The sequence below is a fragment of the Asterias amurensis genome, chromosome 13 (genome assembly GCF_032118995.1).
Source record: "Asterias amurensis chromosome 13, ASM3211899v1".
Taxonomy (NCBI): domain Eukaryota; kingdom Metazoa; phylum Echinodermata; class Asteroidea; order Forcipulatida; family Asteriidae; genus Asterias; species Asterias amurensis.
The window spans coordinates 20485077-20505765 of record NC_092660.1 but is presented as its reverse complement, the minus strand read 5'-3'; the positions used below and the strand labels follow the sequence as shown (position 1 = coordinate 20505765).

Here is a 20689-nt window from a genome sequence, read left to right as displayed (position 1 = left end):
GCCAGTCTGTGGAAGAGTGAATCCTTACAAAAATTGTATGTTAGGTTTGGCTAAAGTAAATGTAAGTGAAAACTGCTGTGATAAGCAGTTCCATATAATAAAGCATCTTTGTATTTATTAACTGAAATGTACTCAGCAGTGTTGTTAACTTTGAGCTTGTTGTGATCTTTTCATCACCACAGAGAGACTTCCTTCTCCTGTATCTCCAGAGCCATCAAGACCTAAGATCAAGGAGTCGCCAAACAGCAAGAAGCTTCAAGCTAAGATCAACAGTGGTTTTGAGTCTCTTGCTGCTTTTGCATCCACCGAGCTAGACCGTAGCAAGCAAATCCGTCGTCAGAGTGCTGGGAACAGCCCGGAGAACCAAGGGAGGAGAGATGCTTCAAAGAGTCCTCTTGGCGCAGGAGGACGCTCACCCCATGTACCTCAGGTAGCAAGCCCAGAAGGGACTATGGAGAGCTATAAGAAGAAGGGTAGTTCAGTCAGCTTTGGAGGGGAGGATATCCAGAAGGCTGGAGGCACTCCAATGATTGCTTTGACTTCCCACTTGGGACCCAGCGTCCCTTCCTCTCAAAACAGTGTGGTATCTTTGAATCACTCTGCAAATGTGCAATCACTACCTAATGCTGCAGATGGTGTGAGGTTTGGAGAGACTGAACGCCGTCTTATTGAGGACATTGATGACGACGATGATGTACACATCGACGTGGAGGAAACAGACTCCATGCAGGAGCTCCTTAAACCAAGGACTCCAGGATGGAGACGTATGGCAGATGAGGAGGCTCTGCAATATATTGATGAGGAAAAAGAAGAAGAGTTACCTCCTCAGCCAGAGAAGCCGGTGATCCTGGTAGAGAAGACTCCTTCAAACGTGGCTAAGACAGAGGCAGCAGTCCCTTCGCCTACTCAGGCCAGACATCAACAGAGCAACTTGTTAAGTCTCTCTGCTTCCACTCGGGGTATGTCAGCATCACAAGTAAGCAATAACAATCGGTCTGTGAATACCACTGCACCTAGCCAAGGACCGCAGTACAACCAGGCAAACATAGCCAGACAGTATGCTGCTCAGCATCAAAGGTTAGCTGGGATGATGGGAGCCATAACTGGGCAAGGATCCATATCTGGGCAAGGTGTACCACCTTTGCCTGCCAGACCATCACAGCAGTCTGCGCCTGCCAGAACATCACAGACGTCTGCACCTACCAGACCATCACAGCAGTCTGCGCCTGCCAGAACATCACAGCAGTCTGCGCCTGCCAGACCATCGCAGCAGTCAGCGCCTGCCAGACCATCGCAGCAGTCTGTTCCCACCAGACCATCACAGCAGTCTGCGCCTGCCAGACCATCACAGCAGTCTGCGCCTGCCAGACCATCACAGCAGTCTGCGCCCGCCAGACCATCACAGCAGTCTGCGCCTGCCAGACCATCGCAGCAGTCAGCGCCTGCCAGACCATCGCAGCAGTCAGCGCCTGCCAGAACAACACAGCAATCTGTGCCTCAGCATGCAGCAGGACAACCCAAGTTTGTCCAGATGTCTGGCAGCAGTCCCACCATGCCGATTGGTAATCGATCTGTAGCAGCCATCACCTCAACTGTAAGCCAGACTAGCACGGCTAACTCGATCACCAACAGTATTGTCGAAGTGGCCCCTGCCGATCAGTTCCATAAGAAGTTCTCCCGCAAGGAGGGGCGGAAATTCGGAAAGCTTTGGCTTCAGCATCAACTGAATCCAAATAATGATCCAAAAATTAATGCTCCGAGTGTAACCCAGGGTAAGTCATCTGATATTGGACCTCAAGCTGTAAGGACAGACAATCAGCTTGTTGACCATAAATGGAAGAGACAGCACCACATGAATGCTAACTATAACTCACAAGCAAACTTTACACCAAAGTCATCCATGAATCACCAACATCAACCTGGCGCATCGATGCAATACACGGCCCCAGGAAACACGTCCAAACATCCACGGTCAAACCAGGGTCATCAACACTCGGGTTACAACGTGACTTCGGCTGCTACTCAGAAACTCTCTCATCCTCAGCTTACTGGCGATTGGAAAATGAGCAACAAGCAGTATGCGCCAAACTGGGAAGGCAAGTTTGCTGCTGAGAGTAATATCACCGCTCCGGCAGCCGGTAATTCTTGCCAACGTGGTGGTACTAGACAGGAAGGGAGGGTCAATACTCCGTATATTGAGCTCAAATCACAGCATCAGAGGAATGGGCCACCCCAGCATGGAGCAGCACAATCAGGACAGTATAAAGGTGCCGGAGATGCAAACCTTAACTCTAAAGTGAAACACATGGCTGTGAATGAACCTGAAGAAGTGTCACCGACTCTGAAGTCATGTTCTCAGAATAGTGCTACTGCTAGTTACCTCAACAATGCTTCATTATTCTCCAATACACCACACTACAGTAACACACTGCAGCACCAACAGCAGCCTGCTCAGCAGACTCCATATAATCACATCCAGAGTCTTCCAAACCGTGCTGGGATACCTTTGCAAAATGCCCGCTCAAACTTTAACCACACCCCATCGCCGACCTCCCCAAATCATTTTAGACCCCCATACCCAAGCCCCCCTGCCCCTCACCAGAATAGGATGATGTCAAAAGGGTCGACACCACCACTGACTTCCCCAACTGAACAACCACCCCCTCCTCCACCTCCTCCCCCTAGGAATGACAAGACCACGCCTCCCCCTCCTCCCCCTGGTAGACCACTACCTCCACGCATCAACAGCATGCGACCTGGTATGGCCATCTCCCCGGGATTCTCCATGCTAACACCGTATCCAATGCCTACTCGTCCAGAAATAGGAATACCTACGTACCTACACTCATCCTACCCACACCCACAGGCTAACCTAGCTGGGTTTACCGCACCTAATGCCACGCCCGGTTATGTCATGCAGTATGGGACCACGCCCAGATGAATAACAAACACAGGTCAGTAAATGTTTCGAATTGAGATCAGTGCCTATGAAGTTATTTAAATGTCATATTGAACCACCAAAATATCAAATTGTTATTGCAATATTTATTTATTTATTTTTATTTTAAATCTTTAGACATACACAATAGTTACAAGTTGTACAGGTGCTGTCAAGGTTAAAACAAGTTTTAAAAAACTGTCATCAAAAGGTGTGTAAAACCAGACCCCTGCCAACGATAAAAATATAAGTGTACAATATAAAAAGGAGATTGCACTGAAACATTAAAAATCACACAAAAGAAAACATTAAAACACAAGAAAAACCAGATTATTGAAAAAGTAGATTTGGATAATATCTGGTACAAAGACTGTCTGGTTTAGTAATAACCACTTGAGTTTAAATTCCTCAGACTACAGACAGTTTCTAGGGTTCAGGGATTGAATTTTGTGTGTCTTTGTAAGAGAGTCACACCACTCTGAATATGTTTACGGCACTTTTGTACCAGGCTTTGCTCATCTTGAGGTTGATATACAAAAACCTTCCCTTAATCATTGGATGTAGCAACATAATAGTCTGGGCAACCCAATGTAAGTGTTCACTTGTTACAAATCTAGTCAATGTACCAGACATTGAAATTATTTTTCTTTAATTTCAAATTGTTCACAATCACCCGCTGTTAACTATGACTTAAAAATCAAACTTCTAAATGAACTTATGCAGATATTTTTTTTAAATAAAAGGAATATTACACGTATTGTTGGTTAAATTTATCACAAAAATATCTGAGATTTATCTGCCGAACTTCCCTCTTGATCCTCTCTCTAACCAGAAACACAAATTCTCTTGGAACACTCAGTAATATTTATTCCAACTGTTTTCATCTTGTGTTTCTTACAGATTCGTCTGAGAGTCTCTCGGTGCAGACACACTGTGTGAGTGTTTCCAGGATGGTACGACCTAAAATCAGCACCAGTAATACCTCGGTGAGAATAAGCCTTGAGTTCAGTTTATGAGGGGTTGAGAATAAGGGGTTGGGCTAAGGGGGAGGAGAGATGTCAAAACTTACTGAGTGCAACGCTTATAAATGGTTGGCATTCATTAATGTGACAGGGTGTGTTTCTGTACTAAAGTACGTATAGCAATTGTAAGGATTTTTCAAACTGCCAAATTGAGAAGACAAAAGATAACAATTATATTTCATTACTTGTAAAATGTTTCTAGAGAGTCATGGATGGTGTTTTTTGTTATAAAGAATTGTAGATAGAGTAAAAGAACAATACCAGTACATGGGAATACTCCCAGTATTCGGTTGCTGCATCAAAAACAGACAATGATCTGAAAAGTTGTATTTTCACAGATTTTCTTTTTTAAGAGGTTTTGTTGGGATTTAGTGAATTTCCTTCATTTTGTTAGTTTTTGGAAATGGCAGTACCTCTTACTGATAGTACGGAATGATTGTACTGAAAGTGAACTTTGTCTCCTATTTTCGCTGAAATTTGCTGAGCCCTAGAAAACCTGCTCAGCAGAAATGGGTACCAGCCAAAATACCATGTGAAATATATTGGCTTTGGCTGGTTACCCAGTTTCCTGAGGCCCTACTTCAGGGCGAGTCTTTCATCAGAATGTTTTCCCCAAAATCTTGCAAATCTTCTTAGATGACTTCTCATAACGATATTGTTGATGATCTGTTCATCGCGCACTTTGAGGCACAAGAGCGCCCTCTATAGTATGCGTGAACCCAACCTCTTATCTTAATGTCTCGCCTATAGTGTCACTGCCATCACTATTTCTATAAAAAAAAATAACAACAAATAAATTATTTTAAAAGATGTAAATTGTTTTCTCTACAAAGGGAAGAAAAAGCAAATTCTTAGATTGGTCACAAATTATTTTTTGAAAAGAGTTATATAAAATGACAAATGTTTAAAAATGAAATAGTAAAAATTTAGAAAATGTAAAGAAACAACAACCTTGACTTTGTACAGACATTTCAATCTTAGTGAGTACAGTGTAAGTCTGAAACAACTTCTTAAGAAACAAAATACAGCGCAAGATCTCGACCATATTTTTGCTAATGTAATATTGTCAGCCAAGGCTGCAAGAACAACCTTGCTTAGAACATTTTGCAAGAACGTTTTGTTAAAAATGTTTGCTTTGCTTCACAATTCATATAAGAATTCCAACAGAATCCTTATAAAACTTCAAGAAGTCTTGCAAGATTGATTGTTCTCTGTGGTTCTATAATGCAATGCTTTGCCACTTCTTTAGTTTCTATTTGTGAAGCAGATGAGTTGACGTTAAAAAATGCTGATATATATGAAGTACTTGTGTTCAAAATGATTACTACAGCTGCATAAACATAGGCTTGCCTGCAAAAAATGCAATTTCGTACGTATTAATTAATATCATATTAATGGGACCAAACATATATGTAGACCTGAGAAGTAATGTAAAGGAAAACAGGTCTATATTATTTATTCCTATTGTCAAATTATAATAACAGTAGTATACTGTAACTATTTTTTGTATAAAAACATAAGACAAACTGTAGGGCTTACAAAGTATGCCCAGTTTTGTTTCCCAATGCTGAAGTGGGTAGAGTGAGTACATTTTTAGGTAGAGTAAGCTGTTTGCAGAATTATGTTTTTGTTTTTTTTACAAAGTGTGTAATTTACCGAGGGGTATCTTGTGGTTTGTTTTTTTCTTAATTAATTAATTTTGCAGTGAATGGCTTCCTGAAATTGAAGGCCAAGTTTGTACACAATCTATCATGCTGCATTTTGTAAATTGTTAAAGTAAGTTTAAGTCTGTTGTAACAGAAGAGAGAAAAAGACTAATCATATCCATCTTATTGTATTTAATTTAAATTATCAATTTTTGGGAGTTACAGTTTACGTAACTAGATTTGATTAAAACAAAAATGTTGACTGAACTTTTGGGGTAAATGTTCACCCCCGTCTATAAGTAAACAATAACTAATTGGTGCATTTGTGAAGTATATCAATGTTGTGATATACATTTATTACTCATTAATTAGGAATTAAAATAAATAAATAAAGTAAGTGTGAAAGTTGATATTCTTTCTGTTCAGTACTAGAACCAACACTGCATGAATATTAATTAGGTTGGGGTCAAAGGCCATAGGTCAAAGGCCATAGGTCAGATCCCAAGTCTTATAGAGTTTGATTGGCTATAATACATGCAGGGTTTTACATTCTTTCTACCGTCGTTCTAGAATATTTAGTGTTAAATGTTTCCCAATTAGCGTTGTTTAGCTGTGTCTGTTGTTGGATTGTTGTGAACGTTAAAGCTTCAGGTTTGAAGAGTTTAGATTGTAGGTCGTTTGAGCCGTTGTGGAAAGTGGATCAAAGTTGAAACCCTTGAGTTTATAATAATAAGGTGTTCAGGAAGTTCATTTTGCAGTCGTGTTTAGATGACATCATCTATCCACAAATTTCTAATATTCAACTAATTTTTCTGCTAACATGGTAGATTTAAATGATATGCCTTGTGCATACTCTGGATAAATTCAGTCACCTTTTTCTTTCCCAACAATTGGGATCTTTGGTCAGATGAGAATACTTAGTTTTGCAGCCAGACACTGTTTTGGTTCTATTCATGAACTTTTTCATGAAATTTAACATCTATTGACAGGTTTTTTCTGACTACCAAGCCGGTTTTCAGGGTGGCCAAAACCCACACCCTACTTAATGCAGGGATCTTAAATGTGAATAAGCCTTAAGGGTTTGTATAATGTTGTAGGTTAGCGCCGTCCTGTTCTATAAAAACACATAATGCACTAGAAGTTAGTGATAAAGTTTGCTAAGACTTGTTGAAATAATTAAGTATTGGCTCCATATGCTGCATATGAATTGGTGGATTTTGCAATTGTCCTAATGTGGTGCTATTGTGTGTCTGTGGAGTAACAGAATCAATGCTCCTTAAATAAATTAAAAACCAAAGTATTTCAGAGGTTACAAATTAATGCAATTTCTCTGTCATTGTAGGTTTGCAGAGAGAAACTGCTTCGTTGTTTTTTTCTATCGCTGTAAAATTTTGAACTTTTGACAATTTTGGACAAGGGCTTGAGGTATCAGATAATTTTATGAATAATAAATCGTAAGGGAAACTAACTAGGTACATTTTAGCTAACTTGGGGTTTGACAAAGAAACAATTACTTGAGTGTGGAGTAAAAACCTGCGCCTTCCAGATTAACGTGTCAGCACTCTACCAACTGAGCCATGTTTTCTTTTTTATTGGGGATGAATCCACTCAACCTGTGTGACTGTCGAATAGCCGGGGATCACATTCAGGGAAGCGTCAGCCTAGGGATCGCATTAAAGAGGAAGCAACTTCTTACAGGTTGACTGGCTTCTGACTGGCACCCCCAAACAAGTATATTGACAATATAGGGAGATCGCCAATATTAGGGCTAGAGCTTGGGTGGTAGAGCAACAGCATGTTAATCTGGAGGCCATTCCTTCAAATGCAGCTCTTGTCAATTATTCTTTGTTCTACCCCAAATTAATTTAATGACCTGATGGGTAAATGTTACATACTTTTATTTTCGGCATGGGGGGGGGGGAAGGGATGAAGAGTTTTCTTTTTGTTAATGCCGTTCTGAAACAATTGACCCAAGGCTGAAATTTAAAAAAAAAGAATTTAACTAATGAACCGTTACTTAAGGACAATTGACACTATTGGTAATTGTCAAAGACTAGTCTTCACAGTTGGTGTATCTCAACATATGCATAAAATAACAAACCTGTGAAAATTTTAGCTCAATCAGTCGTCAAAGTTGCGAGATAACAATGAAAGGAAAAAAAAAAGAATTCAGTTGTGTGCTTTCAGATGCTTGATTTTGAAAACTCAAATTCTAAATCTGAGGTCTCAAAATCAAATTCAAGGAAAATTAGTTCTTTCTCAAAAACTACATTACTTCAGAGGGAGCCGTTTCTCACAGTGTTTTATACCATCAACCTCTCCCCATTACTCCTTACCAATTAAGGTTTTGTGCTAATAATTATTTTGAGTAATTACCAATAGTGTCCACTGCCTTTAAAAACTGAAAGTATAATGGTTACTGCAGTTGTGTTTGTGTTGGATACTATACCTCATTATCTACTGGGGTCTTAGTTATACCTGAACCATTTGGGTTTCAAGTGCACACAAAAAGCAACGATTCAACTTCCAAAATTGTGCACTAGAAGTGATGATCAATAATTGCAGGGCTACATTAACAGAACTGTTGTTTGCTTCCATACAAAATAACAACAAGCAATTTGCTTAGTTTTTATTAATCCGAATCCATTAACTAGTTTATGATAACCAGGTTATTGGCATTAACAGTAATTAGGTATAACGGATTAATAGCAATCGTGTATAAATGGTGACTAGGTTTTTGATATCTAATTATAAGAACTAACATGGTATAGGCTAAGGGTTTAATTATAGGTGCGGTTGGTGGGCTACATAGCAGCAGGAGATTTATAGGGTAGTTACATTGCGATAGAAAATGTGTGCAAATTTAAATCGCAATGTAAATAAAGGAGCCAACAGCTTCTTATTCAAGCTACTCAGATTAATCCATTGGGAGATTGTGTTACTAAAGTATATGTTGATGAGGGACCATACTGATAAGCATTTTGGTCAGTTACCTGTTTTACAGTTTTGAAACTAATCCAAGAATTCTTAATAATCACAAAATGGCAAATTTACAAATCTTCCGTAGCATTTTTTTTTTAGTCCTGGAGAAATAAGTACAATTTGGAAGGTGCTGTAGACATTTTGCTCTTTTAAATTTGTGCAAAATTGTGTATCTTTTGAGGTAACAAATTTTGCAAGGGGTAATTTTGTTAAGTAATAACCAATCTGAAATAAGCCATTTGCAGGCGTTAGAATTACATTAATAAATCACATTAATAAAAACCCTCTTGTCTGCTGGCTGAATACTTACAAACAAATGAAAACCTCCTACCTTTAAAACATTAGTTCTTTCAAAAATGTATGCAACAATTTCAACGAACCTAAACCATGTTTTTCATTGCAGTGTTTCAATCTTCCCATAAAAACAAACAGTATTCAAGTGAACCATTTAATTCCCCCAAAATGGGAACTTTTAGGGAGTAATTTTGTACCTTAAACTTGTTAAACTTTTTGAAAGTGTTAAGATTCGCTTAAAAAAATTGTTTGTGAAGAAGTAGAATTTGAAAAATCATGATAATGTATTTTTAACTGTTTAACAATCACAAATAATAATTGAGTGGGCACAATTAGCGTCTTGTTTTTGCACGTGTGTGTGTGTGTGGGGGGTATTTTAATGCAATGGATTGGCATCAATAATAAATAAGAATACAGGATATCAGGATTAGAATTCTCTACAAGATTATAATGATCTGATCATCTCTTTTGGAATGTGATAAGTAATTCTTGTTGGGCAGGTAGAACATTGGTCAAAGTCTGAACTGCAAAACAATTGCCTAATTATTTTTTTATTTAGTCGATTTTGGGATGTGTTATAATTATGCACTTATCCTGAGATATGATGGGGCGGGTAATTTGTTCTCATACAGAATAGTTTTTTATAGCTTGAATTGTTAGCATTTAAAAAAAGAAAATATTTCCAGGTTTGTAATTATTATTAGTTTGTTAAAAGAAATTTTGTTTGAACTGAGTTTGTTATGATTTACAAAACGTGAATTTAAATATTTTTCAAAGCCCGAACACGCTTGTTATTGCTACACTTGTTTTAGTTCTTTGGATCCCAGGTTTACTGTTTTATCTCTCATGGTACATTTTCACATCAAATTGCAGCAAATATTAAGTAGGCAGAACAGGATTGATAAGCTTTGTGGCTAGAAAATATTTCTATTTTTTAGAAACTGTGGTGAAGGTGTCAAGTAGATGTTTAGATCGGTGAAGGTTAAAGGAAAACATTGCCTTGGATCGGATGAGTTGGTCTTTAAAAAGCGTTTGAAACCGCATATGGTTAGAAAGATGTTTACAAAGTAGAATATAATTATCCACACAAGTATCACTCAAAATTGCACGGTTTTCATTATACGTCGCGAACTAACACGGTCGGCCATTTATGGGAGTCAAAAATTTGACTCCCATAAATGGCCGATCGTGTTACTGGACGAGGTAAAAAGAAAACCATGCAATTTCGAGGGATATTTGTGTAGATCATTGTATTCTACTTTTACAATATCTTTCTAACCAAACAAATTTTATAAAAAACTGTTACAGGACGCTTTTCAAGGACCAACTCGACCAATCCAAGGCAACGTGTTCCTTTAAGAGAAGTGGAAGGTTGTAGAGTGTAGGCTTTGACCAAGGCTGAAATGACAAATCGGTATAATTTAACATTGCTGCTTGAGCCAACAGCCACTGCCTTTGCCAAAGTCGCACAGTTTAAAGAATACACATGGGGCCTTTGAGAAACTCTGGATGCGGCTGTGGCTTCCGCCACCATAATGAAGCCGCTTGCTGAGTTACATACTCACTTGGAATTGTTGAGGTGTCTTTTTGTAGTGTAAACTGCTTACTGTAGCTGTTTTGCTATTTATTTGGCTTTCTATAGTAACAATCAGAACAGATATGAGTTATTGCCTCAAAAAACACCTCACTGGAAAAAGATGTATGAAGTTGAAATTGTTAGACTGGTGCCTGTTATGTGGTCATACTAAATTGGCATTAGTTTATGCCTTAATGCGTCCAGGACCACCTGATTTCAGTAAGCTGTTAAGCAGAAAATGTTGCTAAACACTTTTACTTGCACAATGTATCAGGGAACCAGTCAAAAGCTAATTACATTACACTGTATTTCAGCTGGTAACCCATATTGTCAAGCAATTTCTATTTTGCTTAGCAAAGTTTTCTGCTCAACTTGAAATTGGGCCCTGGGATTCAAAAGAAGATGGTCATTCTTAAAGAAACAATAATTATTGTGAATTTCTCTTGTATATTAAACTGTTGTGGGTCAAACCATGGATCGCCATGGTAACACTATCAACATGTTGTCAATTCATAAACTCTTTGTATATTTTTTTTGCAGCAATTGTTGCATTCTGTAGTAAATAACTGTGAAATATTGTTATATAGGATGATCTATTGTTTATTATCTCTTGGAAATTCGGGTCAATAAAGTAAAAAGTGTAGAAATCTGAACAAGTCCCGTGTCTGGTTTCTTCTTATATATTTTTGGTAATAAAACCAATGAACCCTCAAAGTCCCTTGCCCTGTGACCTACCTGTAGGTCTGCCTGTGTCGGAGAGAATGTTGAAGAATATACCGTTTTCAGATTCAGGAAGTAAACCCCAACTATGGAAAAGGTAATCAGATTGGAACAGCAAAACTCAAATCTCTGGTCTGAGGTTGGATATTTTTAACTTGAACCCACAGGGGTTTAAAACCACATTTTTTCTAATCAGAAACGACTAGGCCCCATACACAACAGCTGTTGAGATTGGTCATAGTGGTCACTGATGAGAGATGTGCGGGTGCTCATTGAGGTAAATGATGCAGGGGGGGGGGGGTTCAAAAGGATAACTTTTTTTCCGAAGAGTTTCAGTGTATAGGAGGAGAAGCTTGGGTTTAGATTGTTTTTGTAACTCACCAAGTATTAATTAATCATAATGTAGAATTTCCGATTGTTTGTTCACTTGTTGCATCAATGCACGGACATACATAGGCTATTAATTAACTTTAGTTTGACAAAAATAAGACTGGATATGAAAATGGTAATCAGATTAGAAGATATGCAAAGATGTAGTCAGTAGAGGTCTATCTGTGTAGTTTGAGATTTAAAAGATTTGCCTTTGAAGGAATTTGTACTTTTATGTTGTTTTTTATGTGATTTAAAAAAAAAAGTTTTTTAATTACTTTTTCATCACACTTTTTTACAAACAGTCAGATAGTTTTGAAAGAGTAAATAAATTTAACTGCAGTGTTTCCGAGTCATTCAATGAAAAAGCCAAGTACCCAACAAAATATTGAAAATACTGCAACCTGTTTAAGACCAATTAATTATCTCGCGTCAGAAAAAGGCTGGTTCATCCGCTTTTTATACGAAAGCAGATGCAATTTGCGCACGGACAAGACTAAACCCAAGAGGGCGGTTTATATTTCCATAGCTTCAAAACACTGTGACGTCACCAGGTAGCCGATGCATGTTTTCAAGAATGCCATTCAGTCGTGCACAAACTGCGTGAGAAAAGTCGACATTTCTACTGAGGTAAGCTCAATATTTACAATTGTGTTGAATCTGTGTTTTTTTGAGAACGTAAATACTACGAATGAGTACAATAATTTATTGCTCCTAAGTTTGAACAGAGTTTTGTTATGTGGTTTCCCTTATGACAATTTTCGAGAAATATAACTGTTTTGTGTGGTCGTTGTGGACGCTGCGCGGAGCAGAGTATTGAACACAGTGGTTAAAGGATTTGATTTTGAAGAAGGTGTTGTAAATTGAATGGCCATTGGCTGATTGACTCACGCTGGTTGTGGACAAAAAAAGATGGAAATTATTTCGATAAAAAGCCAAACTAAATTGTACCAATGGTATCGTAGGAGGTCCTGTTTTCGAGGTATCCCTAAAATCGTGGTAAATCTTTTACCTCTGTGCGCGATGTAAACAGTCCCAAGATAAAAATTGTGTGGTTTTATTTGCCAAGCAAAGAGTCTCCTCTCCCTTGACCAAAACTTAGAAACACGTAAGGCTCCACTGGATATTTGCACTTGTAAATGCGAAAATTTTGGTATTTTAGGCATTTCTACAAGGTACAAAAATATATGTCATAATGTTGAGGCCATATAAAAATGAAAAAGTTTCATCAAACACACTATTTCAATTCACAATTCATGATGATCAAATCATGTGAGTGACTGAATATTTTGCTGAGCATTCTGGAAAAAAATACAGAGGCTTAAAGAAGCCATGTGCCTTATATCATTTTCTAATATTTTTGGAGATTTTATTTTTTAACCCTTCGATCAATATTATTTATATTAAAATTTAAACGAGCAGCTTGTTGATTCAATTATCACTGTTTATTTATACGCTTTATTATAAATTTTAAGAGAAAAAAAAGGGGAAAAAAATAAATAAAAATCAGATTTGAAAGCCAATGATTATTCACACTTTTTATTAAATTATTTATTTTTGTTATTTTTTGCAAATTACCATGGTAATTTTAAAATTTCATTAAAAAATATTTTGAATAAAACGAAGACAACTGCTGGCTATAGAGTCATACACAGAGTCTCAAAGAACACTTGTAGTCACTGTAGATGTTTCTTCCATGTATGGCTTCACCGGGAAACCATGCTTTCTTGTTTGCCGTGAAAACAGGAAAAACTCAAAACAAATGGGGCCAGTTGAAGTCATCGAAGATCGGTGTGTAGTGTGAACATTTCAATGTCCATCAAGTTTTAATATATGTTTGCATACTTCATATTAACAGAAGAAGGTAATTAGGGCATCGGTTGATATAAGGCATCATTATTTTTTTCCAAATTCAAAGAAAAGGCATAGTAGCGTGAAAACTGGTAAGGGGAGGATACTTTCATTGTCAATTTTACCGAGCCCGGTATTTGCATTACCACATGGGAAAGCAAATGCCAAAAATAATAATTTCACTTTCAGTCGGTGGCAGGAGTGCCATACAATGTTGTAGCGGATTCGCCATCATAATGCCGGCCAGTACTCCTAGAAATATTTCGGTTTCGTCCGCTATCGAGACATAGCATAGCCGTGCTCCAGTTTGTTTTAATTGTAAAACAAAAAAAGGCGGGTGGGCTATTGCGTGTGTTTCCCCCTTGTATTATTAGCCAACCAGATCTCCCTTAAAAAAAATAAGCAAAACATGGATGATTTTACCATCACCAGTAAACTATCAAACCAATGCATTTATCTTTACAGTGTTTTTGTTGATATAAAATCCCATGGTTTTTTTAAATCTGTCTGAAGGTCCGTCAATTTCATACTATTGTTATGTTTAGCTTTGCAATTTTTTTAGCAGCCCATGATATCGATTATATTTATTGTCAGCTTGTGGTTATTGATTCAGGTAACATGTGGTTATTTATCTGGGGGAATTGTTAAAAATATAAAAAAAGAATTTTGCAGAAAATGTTTGTGTTCATAGCTATCATCACATTGGCATATCATAGCTTAGAGTTATCCCAGGTTGGACTCCTCCGTTGCATGCAGTGCAGTGGCACTGACTGACGTCCTACCAGGCTAAGGTTAGAGTCAGTTAAGATGAACTCCCTGATGTACATGGGTATTGCTTATTTTAGTCAATTCAGTCCTGGCTGCTGGCAAACTTTCAAAGTTCGATTTCCACTACGTAACTCTCTGTCAATATTTGTCCCTTATTTGTTTGTTAGAAAGACAAATAGTTAATTTACCATTAGATGGGCTCTTAAAAGGGTTTTGGTTTTTTTTTCAAATTAGAAACTATTCTAAACTGATAATTTTGTTTTATTCTGGCCTATGGTAAATGTATTAAAATTAATTAACCATGAAGTTTACCAAACTTTTGTGAAAATAATCCTAATTGTATCTGACATGATGTTGAAGCTAATTACTCTAAAAACGGTTTATCTTCATTTGCTTTTGTAGACCAAGGTGATTGCGAACAAATTGATGAAAAGTCATCCAAGGATTCACTTCTTGAAAAAATACAGGGTGTATTTTACCCATCACTGGAGGAACTGGTCCCAAGGGCCGACTCATCATTGACAAGATATTGAGTGATCTGTAGAATCACTACTGGATATCGGCAGTCAGATCGGGAGCTAGTTATAGGATGGCAGGCACAGCAAGGCACGACCGAGAGATGGTAATAAGTGCCAAGAAGAAACTGAATACCACAAAGGATCCAATTGAGAAGTTGAGATTGCAGTGTTTGGCCAGAGGCTCTGCTGGAATCAAAGGAATAGGACGGTAAGGTTAAACAAAAAAATCAAGCTTCCTTTTTTCCTGTAGCAGCTACTGACTAGTACTTGATAACCGAGTTGTTGACTCGAGTCATGTGATTTGGACCTAAGTCGGACTTGAGTCGGACTTGAGTCGCTTTATTTTTGTTTGACTCGTGACTTGACTTGAAACTTTCAAATTTTACTTTTGACTTGACTTAGATTTATTTGCAAAAATTATCTGTTGACTTGACTTGGACAATTGCAAACGAAGACTTGATGCTAACTTTGTGAGAGACCAGTGAAATTCACTAGACGTGTAGTCATAATAATAACAGAATTTATATAGCGCCAAATTGCCAAAGTATACAAGGCGCTCAAAAAAAGAAGGGGAAAAGACGGAACAAAGACAAAGACGACCAGCTACGAAGAGGGACAAAGGTGGGATTTGAGAGCACGTTTGAAGGCTGGGGCACCGTTGGAGTTTCTAGTTAGGATAGATAAAGAATTCCATAATTGGGGAGTGTCAATTATTCTCGTTTTACATACATTATTGAAGTCGCAACCTTTTTTGGAACACACGAAGCCCAGATGATTTTTGCATATTTTCTATTTAATACCATTGATACTCGTCCTGCAGTCATGGAAGTGGGCAGGAAGCAAGTTTTGACCATGGTGTTTTATTTATTTTATTTTTTCTAACAGCGTCTTCCGGATAATGGATGATGACGGTAATCGAACATTGGACTTTAAGGAATTCAAGAAAGGCATCTCAGATTATGGTTTAGACCTTGAAATGAAGGAACTTCAAGAAATGTTTAGTTCCTTTGACAGAGACGGAGGTGGAACCATTGACTTTGATGAGTTCCTTATATCGTTGAGGGTAAGAACCAATAAATAGTTTGATCTTATTCCTGTCATTTTTTTTATTTAATCTTTAGTAAAGATAATGGTGTCTTGTAGCTGGAAAGCTATAATTTAAAGAAAGTTTCCAATTGTTAATTTCGCTGTTCACAGCCACCAATGTCCAAAGCAAGAAAGGACGTCATTTCAAGAGCCTTCCGTAAACTGGACAAGACAGGAGATGGTGTCATCACAATAGAAGACTTGAAGGGAGTCTACAATGTTCAGAAGCATCCAGAGTTTCTCAACGGGCAGAAGACAGAAGATCAACTCTTCAGGAAATTCCTGGACAGTTTTGAGCCAAATTCGGCAGAAGCTGATGGTCAGGTAAGCTTGACAATAATAACAGAAAATAGAAGTGTTTTTCTGATAGATAAAAACAAGGAAGATAGTGGTAGCACCTGATTGAAGTAGTTGTTGCTATGAAAGCTCATGCAGTAGTTTACGTTAGTAAAGCCCGGTCTACACTCCCTGTGGATGCGATACAAATTTTGACGTCACATAGCTGTTTTTGCAGGGAATGTTTCGCAGGAGTTGAACACATTTCAACTGATGAAAGTTATTCAATGCAAATTTGTGACGTCAAACTTTTGAGTGATTCGCATTCTCAGGAAGTGTAAACTGGGCTCTAGTCTTTAAGTGCTATCCTTATCCTGCTTGATTTTATATAGGGAGCCAAATGTTGCTTTGTGGCTTTGTTTACAAGATTCTTAGGAGAATAGTCTCAGGTTATCTTAGTGAATTGTTGGTACTCTTCACTCATCTTCCTCCAGTGCGGTATACTTAAACCAGCCAGTAGCCAAAACCAAAATATTATGGTGATATTCATTCTCTATATATGCCGCTCGTTTGTGGATCAGGCTGCCAGCAGCAATTCAATCAGCCGATACATATGAAACTGTTCAATCTTATCTGAAAACTAACCTTTTTAAAAATTACTTTTCATAACATACTTGTTGATTTTTATGTTTAATATTGCTGTTTTCTGTTGTAACAATTTTCTGTAATTTTATTGGTTTTAATTGTACAGCGCTTTGTGATGTCTGTGACATGGAAGGGTTTTTTCAAATAATAAATATTATTATTATTATTTGCTCTTAAGACACGTATCCTTTGTACAATGCGTGGTCTTGTGTTTGAATCTCACCCTAATAGCCTATAAATGCTCCTCTCTTCACAGACTGTGGAAAGCACTGAGAGTACTGTTATTATCATACAGTATTTGACTTCTATTTTTTTTTTTTTTTTTTTTTTCTCCAGATAACAAAAGAAGAGTTCCAGAATTATTATTGCGGTGTGAGTGCATCCATTGATAAGGATGGCTATTTCTTATTAATGATGCAGAATGCGTATAAATTGTAAGTAACTTACCATTGTTTCAATAACTATAAGCATTAATGGTCTGCCAAGTTGCTTCTCAAGATTGTTCACCCCTGATCCATCTGGTCTCGACCCAAATTCAGAGTCGTTTAGGTGTTCTTTGCTGGTATGGCTGGAGATTATGTGTGTGTCGTCCCTCCTCCCCCCCCCCCCCCCTGTGTTCATACTTCTTCTCATCATCCCCTTTCCACCCACAATAATTTCCTCTAATGTGGGACAGAATTCCCATGGACAATAACAGCTTTGGCTTTAATAGCAGTTATTAAAATCAAGTTGAGATGAGGAGATGGTGAATCACTCTTAAGATAAAGAAAGTGCAGCTTAATATTTTCTGACTGTAAGTTGCAAAGGTTTGTTCAGATACCCTTTCTTATAACATTTATCTTACTATTGCAGGTGATAGAAAATAAAAATTCTTCAAGAATAGTTGAACCTTGATCAAGTCATCGTCTGTCTTGGAAATTCCTGATGTAAAAAGAATCATTTGAATGACAAGCGTCTGAAGACTGTTGGAGACATTCCACCATAAGTGCCAATGACTGGTAAGCCACAGTGACCAAATATTAAGAAAGGAATTCAGAAAAATAAGAAAAGAGATGCTCCCGAATGAATCACTTCTTATAAGTCTCGATAGATTATTTTGATATGCTTTGTTTTTATTTTAAAGTCTATTTTAATCAGTCTTTCAAGTATTCATATGTTTTGAATTAAGTTTTGAATACAAATCACAACCCCCTCACGTCAAATGTTAAAAAATTAGTGTGTAAATAAAAATGAAATAATTGAAATGTATTCTTCTGGATCTCATTTTACCTCTTCAATTTTTTTTGCGGCTAAATTTATTTTTCAACTGATAAAATGAAGCGTAAATAACGTCTTCATTTTTAAATTAATAGTAAAACCTGACTCTTACTTCATGCAAATTGTGGGAACAATGCAAACTTCTTGTTTGTGCGTGGGAATGCTCTTTGCATTCGCTTAAGCATGAAGTAGAAATCAAGTTTTAAGAAAAGATTTATTGTAACTTGATCATATGTTGTGTAATTGTAAATATTTCATGTACTTAAGATATCATTGTAAATTGTCATTTTGTCATTTTGTCATTGTAATAGGAGACTTGTTTTAACTTTCGCTGGCAGTAGACTTACTCACAGTCAATCTGATTTGGTTACAAAATAGCACACCTGTTCATGATCACAATGACTAACAGCACTGTGTATTGTGAGAGTGGCGACATTTCACTCTCATAACACAGCTCTGCAGAGATAACTGCTGCCCCCTAATGTCTCATACTTGTCAACCCTGCGTATGTACAGGAGCCTCTAGAGGGCGACATTGTGAACAGTATGGTCACATTGTAGCGTACTTAAATTGTAATTTTTATCTTTTTATCTTTCAAGGGGTCTGAAAATAGAAATCATGTTTCATTTTTGTTGTACAAATTCATAGAAGTGTAAATAATCTTTAAAAACAGTATCAAAAGAGATTTGTCAACCCTAAAAATCATGTGACTATGTATTCCTGTTTTACCAACCCGTCCTTCTTGTGATTATCCCAAATAAAGGTCTAAATTATCAGTATTTTTTTTTTCAATTTTAAAAGTAAGTTTTGTATGCACAAATATGAGTCAAATTTGACATTCTAGATTCATTTGATGGTAAGCTTATACTGTTTCAAATGTCTCTGTCCAGAATAAAAAAAATAAATAAAGAAGAAAGATTAAACTTCAGAATAAAAGGTTGACTCAAAACATAAAACGATAGCAGAAGTACAGACCAGATTCTAAACAACTGTGATTTCTATGTTTCCCATGCTCAAAGACATTTCCTTATCAAATTCCATTAATATTGGGTTCAAAACAGCTATTTATTTTTAGATCACTGTTTGTAATTCTAGATGTTTTTATCCATTTCAATATTTTATAGCTTGGGTGAATTATGGTTCAATTTAGAATGGTTATTCTGTCTGTGTCTTGCAAGGATGTGAGTGGCTCAAAGAAAATCAGTGTAAAGTGTTTGAATTAAAATGAAAGTTATTGCTTACAAATTTCAATGTTTTTAAACCGACTTTCCAAGAGATATTGTTTTATTTTTTACAAGCTTGTTTTTGAACAAAACATAAGACAAGTTGATGTTATTGTATTCGATCTTAGGACTTTTAAACTGACTGTTTTAATGTTGTCGTTTTTTTAACCAGCGTTTTAATATATCTCCAGCTTTATTCCTAAAATAAATGCACTGCCACCTTGCATTGAGTCATCTCTGATGATGAAGGTCATGTTTACATTGATATCACCATAGTAACAGTTGCTATAGAAGTGTAGCATCATGGATGACTTACCTTACTGTAGTTAATGGGCTGTGTATTGTTGTAATTAAATACAGCTGGGGTTAATTTTATAATGCTGTTAAGCTTGCAGACTTACTAAGCAACTAATGCTCTGCGTTACAGGTTACCAGCCAAATTAACCTGTGGTGTATATGATTGTTTGAGACTGGTTTCCTGTTCAATTTTGCTTAGCAAATTAGTAATCAGTTAGTAAGAAGTTGAAAAGTTGTCCTGGGCTCAATTTCACAAAGCACTAGGATTCATCTTAAGCCGAGTGGTAATCATTATTATAGTGAGTTGTATGATGACATCACACTTTGCTTTAAGCAGTTTAGAGTGTCTTGCAGTAAGATCAGTCTTGGCTTTTTCTGAAATCTACCCCAGGTTTTATGCTTAGTTGTGATTGCTGCTGTCGCTGATGTTTTATTGGTAAATGTGAATGGGGTTTTTATGTTTTGATAGGTGATGTGTTTTTTCCTTGATCGTAAAAATGTTTGTTCATTTGGTGTTTTTTTAATGATACAGGGTCTCTCAAAATGATATGAAATAAACTGAAATTAATTAGAATGAAGAGAAAAGACAATTGGATTCTAATCAAATGTAGCGTCAACAAAATCCGACTTCAAAAGCTGCTTCGCCTAAAATAATCTAGCCAGCGAGTAATGTGTAACTGGATAAAATATTGTATTGGGTTTTTAGCTTGTATAACATTGATGTTAACAATACAAGATATTCAGTTTTCAAAGTAAAGGTCTATAGTGATTCATCAAATACACTGAAATGCTTTTTAAGACTTTAAGCCACAAATTACAATGCTGGGACTCTATACAAAGTTTGTTTCACATTATTTGATCAAGGCAAACAAAGTAATTCATTATTGCGAACATTAATAATATTAATAAATGTTGTACTGAAAAATGACAATAACAAGTTTTTAAAATAGAAATATTTGTCCATGTGTTGTTAATGATAAAGTTGTGGGGGGGGGGGGGTAATTGGATATCGGAAAGCTCATAATGTATTCATGTGCATAATACAAAGGATATAATTGATAATAGCAGGTTGTTGCCCTACATGGATGTGTCTAACCCGCTGTCCAGTTGGAGATGAGTGACGGTAGCTCCCCCCCCCCCCCCCTCCTCCTTGGCCATTCTCCCCATACTTGTTTGTTTGATAGCAAATCCCTTTCCTCATCTGTCCACATTCTTCAATCG

At 37.0% G+C, this 20689-nt stretch overlaps 2 protein-coding genes across 5 annotated transcripts in view; both read left to right on the top strand.

Annotated features, from left to right (window-relative positions):
• The window catches only part of LOC139945795 (uncharacterized), a 37856-nt gene extending 26742 nt beyond the window's left edge, over positions 1-11114 (top strand). For all 3 annotated transcript variants that reach the window (XM_071943225.1, XM_071943224.1, XM_071943223.1), the window contains 2 exons: positions 183-2954; positions 3839-11114. In XM_071943225.1, the coding sequence (XP_071799326.1) occupies positions 183-2941 (2759 nt within the window). In that variant the 3' untranslated portion in view covers positions 2942-2954; positions 3839-11114. The remainder of the gene's footprint in view (positions 1-182; positions 2955-3838) is intronic.
• Positions 11115-12092: 978 nt separating this feature from the next.
• Positions 12093-20391, top strand: LOC139946326 (calcyphosin-like protein). Of its 2 annotated transcripts, XM_071943951.1 has the most exons (6): positions 12093-12177; positions 14569-14892; positions 15570-15747; positions 15882-16094; positions 17028-17125; positions 17544-20391. In XM_071943951.1, the coding sequence occupies exons 2-6, from the start codon at positions 14756-14758 to the stop codon at positions 17545-17547; spliced, it is 630 nt and encodes a 209-aa protein (XP_071800052.1). In that variant the 5' UTR covers positions 12093-12177; positions 14569-14755; the 3' UTR covers positions 17548-20391. The 2 variants fall into 2 exon arrangements, with proteins under 2 accessions (XP_071800052.1, XP_071800053.1); XM_071943952.1 differs by lacking the exon at positions 17544-20391 and having other exon boundaries at positions 17028-17129.
• Positions 20392-20689: the final 298 nt, after the last annotated feature.